This window comes from Mus caroli, chromosome 3 (assembly GCF_900094665.2).
Source record: "Mus caroli chromosome 3, CAROLI_EIJ_v1.1, whole genome shotgun sequence".
Lineage (NCBI taxonomy): Eukaryota > Metazoa > Chordata > Mammalia > Rodentia > Muridae > Mus > Mus caroli.
In genome coordinates this window covers 91,882,394-91,888,420 of record NC_034572.1, presented here as the reverse complement: position 1 = coordinate 91,888,420, position 6,027 = coordinate 91,882,394, and the positions used below count along the sequence as shown (strand labels likewise).

At 46.9% G+C, this 6,027-nt stretch overlaps 1 protein-coding gene across 7 annotated transcripts in view; it reads left to right on the top strand.

The window, feature by feature from the left end:
- LOC110291038 (myomegalin) overlaps positions 1–6,027 on the top strand; it is a 198,945-nt gene that overhangs the window by 59,606 nt on the left and 133,312 nt on the right. For 5 of the 7 annotated variants that reach the window (XR_003836187.1, XM_029475075.1, XM_029475072.1 and 2 more), the window contains exon 4: positions 1,349–1,459. Coding sequence is in view for 6 of the 7 variants with exons in the window: in XM_029475075.1 (XP_029330935.1) it covers positions 1,349–1,459 (111 nt within the window). In the remaining variant the exon portion in view is untranslated. Of the gene's footprint in view, positions 1–1,009; positions 1,103–1,348; positions 1,460–6,027 lie in introns of those variants that run through there. The other 2 variants (XM_029475077.1, XM_029475078.1) reach the window with 1 other exon arrangement.

Here is a 6,027-nt window from a genome sequence, read left to right as displayed (position 1 = left end):
TATATATATATATATATATATATATATATATATATAATTTCCTTTATCTCAGATGTTAACTGTGATTTTTCCAACTTGGTATTACCAAATCAAAAACCTCTTTTGGGATCTGGGCTATGGGGCTGTCTCCCAGTCACCTTCAAAGTCCCATGTGATGTGATATAAATAACACTTCCTGCTAAGGTTGCAGCTGTCACTCGATCTTAACTTGCTTTATGAGCAGGATCTGGTGATGATGGCCCGGCTCCATTAGGCAGGTGCGGGAGTTAGGAACCATTGAGCGGCTGAAATCTCTGACCTCCTGGATGGGGGTGGGGGGTGTTGCTGTCTCACCGCCCCCCCCCGCCCCAGTTCTCCTACACTCCTTCCCCAGAGGGAGGACCCCTTGGGCTTCCCTCTCTTTGTTCACTGAAAAACAGTTTGTAGATGTCCCCCTCAGCTAAGATCCACCCTTTCTTTGCGGGTATGTGATATGTATGGGGAGCAGAGAGCACGGGAATAAAGACTGAAAACCTACAGTCCCAGGACTGAAAATGGCCAGGGAGAAAGACTGAAGACTCTGGCCTGGCCAGGGCTGAGCTCTGGATCACTAAGGGAACTGGACGCCTCTCTGGTCCGTAGCACCTTAAGATTTACACCTGATAGACTGAGGCTGCTTGGCTCTGGTCACTAGTCTATGGGCCATTTCGTGGGCATGTACTCTTTCCACAGTTTCAGTATGCACCCCACATCTCCCCCCTCCCCACAGGCCACTGCCCTTCCAGTTCCCTCTTGCCTTTGCAACCCCAGTACCACCTTATCCACCCTCTTCCCATTTCTGGGAAGGTTTTGAGGGGAGCTGCCAGGCCCTCTCTTTCCAAACAGTTCTTAACTGCCCCCTGGGGCTTGAGGCTGGGGGTGGGGGGGTTGGAGGGGGGAGGAAAAGGAGAAAGAGAGAGAGTGTGTGTGTGGCGCGCGGGGCGGGGGGGGGGGGGGGGGGGGGGGGGGGGGGGAACGGGGTAGCTTACAGCCCTGTCCTGACTTGGAGTCGGGTTACTGCCACTTGTGTCTGAGTTCACACAGCATGTTCCTCCGTCAGGGATTCCGCAAATATCTCCCCGAGGTAAAAAAAGAAAGCGTGTTGCGCTCCAGCACCCAGAGTCCAGAGCCCAGTCCCAGGTCCTGGAGTGCACCAACAGCAGCCATGTCGCCTTAGCCTCCGGGGTCCCACAACCTCAACAGCGTCCTAGCCTGCCCGCTCCATGCCGCGGCCAGGCTGCACCGTGTTCCTGGGGTGAAGGGGGCGATCGGGCATGCTCCTCCCCATGGGTCGCCCACCATGTCTAATGGATATCGCACTCTGTCCCAGCACCTCAATGACTTGAAGAAGGAGAACTTCAGCCTCAAGCTGCGCATCTACTTCCTGGAGGAGCGCATGCAACAGAAGTATGAAGTCAGCCGGGAGGACGTCTACAAGCGGGTGAGTGAGTGAGTCCAATGCACCAGGGACTGGGACAGGGCTTTGAATCTGGGTATTTCTCTGTGACCTCAGACAGGCCCATCCCCTCTCTGGGGCCCCGCTTTCTTCCTCTTTTCAGTGATGCAGGGGGCGGGGGGTGGGGGGGTGGGCACGCAAAGCCAGAGGCTCCAAACCCTGTTGTAACACACCTGAGCTAAGGTGTAGATCCTGTGTTTACCCCAGACTCTCACCTTTAAGGGCTGGGTGGGGAAGCCCAGAAATTTGCATGTTAAAATGAGCCTTGGGGAAGTGACTCAGGCCATCCATTCTCCTAAAGTCCTCTTTCAGCTCTGGGGCTTGGGAGGAAGTAAGGTCACAGAGTGGAGAAGCCACCAAGGAGAATTTTTTCCCTGAGAAATTCATGTTTTCATTTGAAGGTAGTCAGGCAAGATCCACGTTTGAAACAGAGTCTTAGACATTTTAGTCCTAGGATCTGTTTTCGGTAGAATGGAAAAAAGGGGTACCCATGGAACCGTGGAGGGAGGTAGGAGGGAGGATGGAGTTCCTGTTAGGGAGGGCTGTCTTGATTGATGTGAGCCTGTTGGCAGAGCTGAGGGTGAGATGAGACAGCATGTTGGGAAGGGGACTTGGAGTCCTGATGGGTAACAAGGATTAAGTTTCTTGGCGGGTCACTACACTGATTTCCTCAAGCCTTTTGGGGTCTAAGCAAGAAGTCTGAAGTATGCGGGTGTCTAGTGTTGGTTGCCTCCGATTTTATCTCGGCTCCCAATAAATACCCACCTGTGTACACCAGAATGCTGCATGATCATTACCTTGATCTGTCTGAGAGGCTGGGAAGATTTAGGAGCCATTAGCATTCGGATCTGAAAAACAGCTGGGCTCTGTGAGTCCGCACATGATTATCTAGCCAATTCAGTTAATATGGACTGCTGAATCTGAGAAGGGCGGTAGTGATATCCGAGTGACGTCTATGGTCATGATGTTCATTTAGTATGGACTGGTTGATTCTAGGGGTTTTAGTCTCTTTCCTTTTTTCAGAATGTCCGTGTTCCCTTCTTACTCTCCCGGAGACCCCCTCCAACCTCCACGCCATCTTGTCCCTGACTGTGTAGTGAATGTGTCTCCCTGGAAGCTACCAGAGGTTCCGGGGACTTGATCGCTTGATAATGCAGATGGGGAAGGATACATGGCTGTGCAGTCCTCGGGGTAGGAAGAGCGAACAGATTTCTTCACTGTATAGCAGGAGGAAGTCTTTCCGTGAACTGTTCCCAAACCTAGGCAGAAGGGGCAACTTCTAGATCCCTGGAGGGAAAGGGTGGTTTTCCCCAGTCAGGTGACAGCTGCTTGAATCATCTAGCCTCGTTCTCTGCTCTGTACTGGCTAAGGAGAAATGATTCTTCAGGAATCCTCTGGGTGGGATGAAAGAGGGTACCATCTGTCTTCTGGAAAAGTGTGATTGACTAGATTATGATGGCTGCCACAGGGTATGGGCAGGGAGTCACAACACAAAGTCACTGATAGCGAGGACAGTCCTCTCGCTGGATCCATCTTGCTGGTGGATCCCATGCAGGTAACTATGACCTATCTCTACTTGGTCTTATGAGGACAGCGTGGGCAGGCAACCCCCATTGTTTCATGTGGTTCCAGCAACCTAAAAGCACTGTGTTTCCTTTATTTTCATCTCACCTAGTTTTCATTCAACCTGCCTGTCATATTACCCTTCCCATTTGGTTACAGCTACTCAAAAACCACTAGAGTATAGTTCTCAACCTTCCTAATGCTGAGACCCTTTAATACAATTCTTCATGGTGTGGTGACCACCAATCATAAAATTATTTTGTGGCTACTTCATGCCTGTAATTTTGCTAGTGTTATGAACTGTAATGTAAATAAATATTTGATATGTGACCCCCAAAAGGGTCAAGACCCACAGATTGAGAACCACTGCCCTAAAGGCTGGGTTAAGTGCTGGGGAGACAGCTTAGCTGGTAGGGGGCTTCCCTAGTGTGCAAGAAGTTCTGGGTCTGAGCCACAGCACTACATAACCTGGCCACAGGGGTGCATGTCAACAATCTTCATACTCTAGAAGTGGAGGCAAAAGATAATCTTTGTTTATACGGAGAGTCTGAAGTCAACCTGGCTTATATGAGACCCTGCTTTTTTTTTTTTTTAAATACTTCAGTTGAGTGTCCTTTTATTTGGAAGGTAGAACACATTGAGAGGAGCTCTCACTGTGTATCCTGGCTGGCCTCAAACTTGTGATTGTCTTGCTTCAAACCCTTGAGTGCTGGGAGTATAGAAGTGAGTCCAGGTACCCAGCTTGCCATTAAAAAATATTTATTTTCATTTCATGTGCATTGGTGTTTTGACTTGTTTTGACTGAATGTCTGTGTGAAATTGTTGGGTCCCCTGGAACTGAAGTTATACACAGTTGTGAGCTCTTATCTAGGTGCTGGGTATTGAGCTGAGCCATCTCTCCAGCCTCTAATCTTGTCATTTTAAAATTGTCAATATCATAGGTTAATATCCTCTGTGTGTAGTAATGAGGGATTGATAGCAAACAGCAAAGTTCTGTCTTGACAGAAGAACCAGGGCTTCAGAAACACTGTACCAGGAGCCCCAGGTAACTACTAACCTGTTCCAGCCGCCACAGAACTGACTGATATTCAGAACAATGCCGCGGGCACCAAGACACATTTGGTGCATGAATAAATAACAGCCATGAAGGTGACATAAACATTTTTTCAACTGCTTTGTAAATTTAATAGCATCACACTTATAAAAGAGGATAATCATTATACACTTGCTAATAGTTATTGTGGTATCTTAGAAGTGAAATAGAGGTTTGACTCCTTATAATATGATCGTAATGGTGCATCTTCTATTCATACTTGTTATTCACATCATGATTCCTTTAGGCTGGGAAGATTAATTGGTAGTAAAGCAACTAGAACCACGGGGTAAGTCAAGTGGTTCATGACATCTGTTATTGTACTTAGCTTTTTTTTTTTTTTGTCTCATGTTGGACAAACATTTCTTTAAAAATAAAAAATATAAAACCACACCCATTTAATAAGTTGGACTCTCTGCAAAAGTTTGTGAGTGTTGTACAAGTAATTCTCTAAAGAAAACCAATGCTTATGAACATATGTACTACACGTCTGTTGTGGGTAGGTTTTTAGTTTAGATTTTGGTACTTAAGAGGGAAAAACTACAGTCTCAATGTGAGATGATTAAACATTCCACCATGACAACTTCTGGGAAATAGGGAGAACAGGACTGGGAAGAGGGTCTGTGTTTCTCTTTCCAAGTAGCAAGTCTTCCTTAGGTAGTTGACAGAGACAGAGAGAGACAGAGACAGACAGGGAGGCAGAAAGGCAGAGACAAGGAAAGAGAGACAGAGACAGGGTGAAGGAGAGGCTAAAATGGATAAATGCTTTATTGGGAAGAAAGCTATATGGATTTTTTTTTCAATAAGAGTAGTTGTGAAATCTAGAGTTATGCCAAAGTCTAAAAGCAAATTTAAAAAGGGCCCTAGAGTTTCTTTCCTCTGGGCTTATTAGAGAACTAAGAAAATAAAATTAAAAATCATACCAACCATACATTTATTAAAGAGTATTGAGTTACACATAAAACAAACAAACAAACAAAAAACCCCGATTCTTTGAAACTAGCTACAGTGGGTTGAATATTAAGTAAAATATCCTTGAAGCTTCAGATTTTGTAAATATTAATAATAATTCAACTTTGTATGTACATTTTTAAAAGTAACTTATTTTTTACTTTATGTGCATTGGTGATTTGCATACATGCATGTTTGTGTAAGGGTATCAGATCTTGGAGTTACAGATAGTTGTCAGCTGCCATGTGGTGGCTGGGAATTGAACCCAGGCCCTCTGGAGGAGTAGTCAGTGCTCTTAACTGCTGAGCCATCTCTCCAGCTCCTAAACATTTTTAAGAGGCTATTTACCCTTAGCACAGATAAACAGGAACATACACCTATGGGATTAGGGACCACCACCCCTCGTGGTAGCCAGTAGTAATTGTAGGTTCAGTTCTGCAGGCAAATGGGCAGGCTGTGGGAACTAAAAAGGGGCCTGGGAAGGAGGGGAAGGGAGGACAGCCCACATCCCGCCAGAGTTCCACCTATGCTCTGGACAGGCAGATGTGAGAGGGCTGCCAGATGTTTTCCACTCAGCCCTTCGTGGGCATCCAAACCTCTGACCCACTCGATGGGGGGTGGACAAGAGGCAGCCCCCAAACCAAAAGGGGCTCCTGAGCCACACCATGTAGCTCTGGGATTATGGGAGAGAAGGCTGAGTGCAGAGAAGTTCCCACGCATGCAGGAGAGTGAGCACGCAGCCTTAATGAGCAGAGACAGTCTATGGTTTTAGAGCTTTATTGTAGAAAGGCAGGGGGAAAGAGAGAAGGTAGAAAGAGAGAGGCTGGCCATGGCCAAGAGGAGACAAATGGGAAAAAGAGAGAAAGAGAGGGAGGAAAGGCTAGAGAGAAAGAGAGAGTAAGAGGGAGAGAGTGAGAGGAGAGGAGAGGAGAGGAGAGGAGAGGAG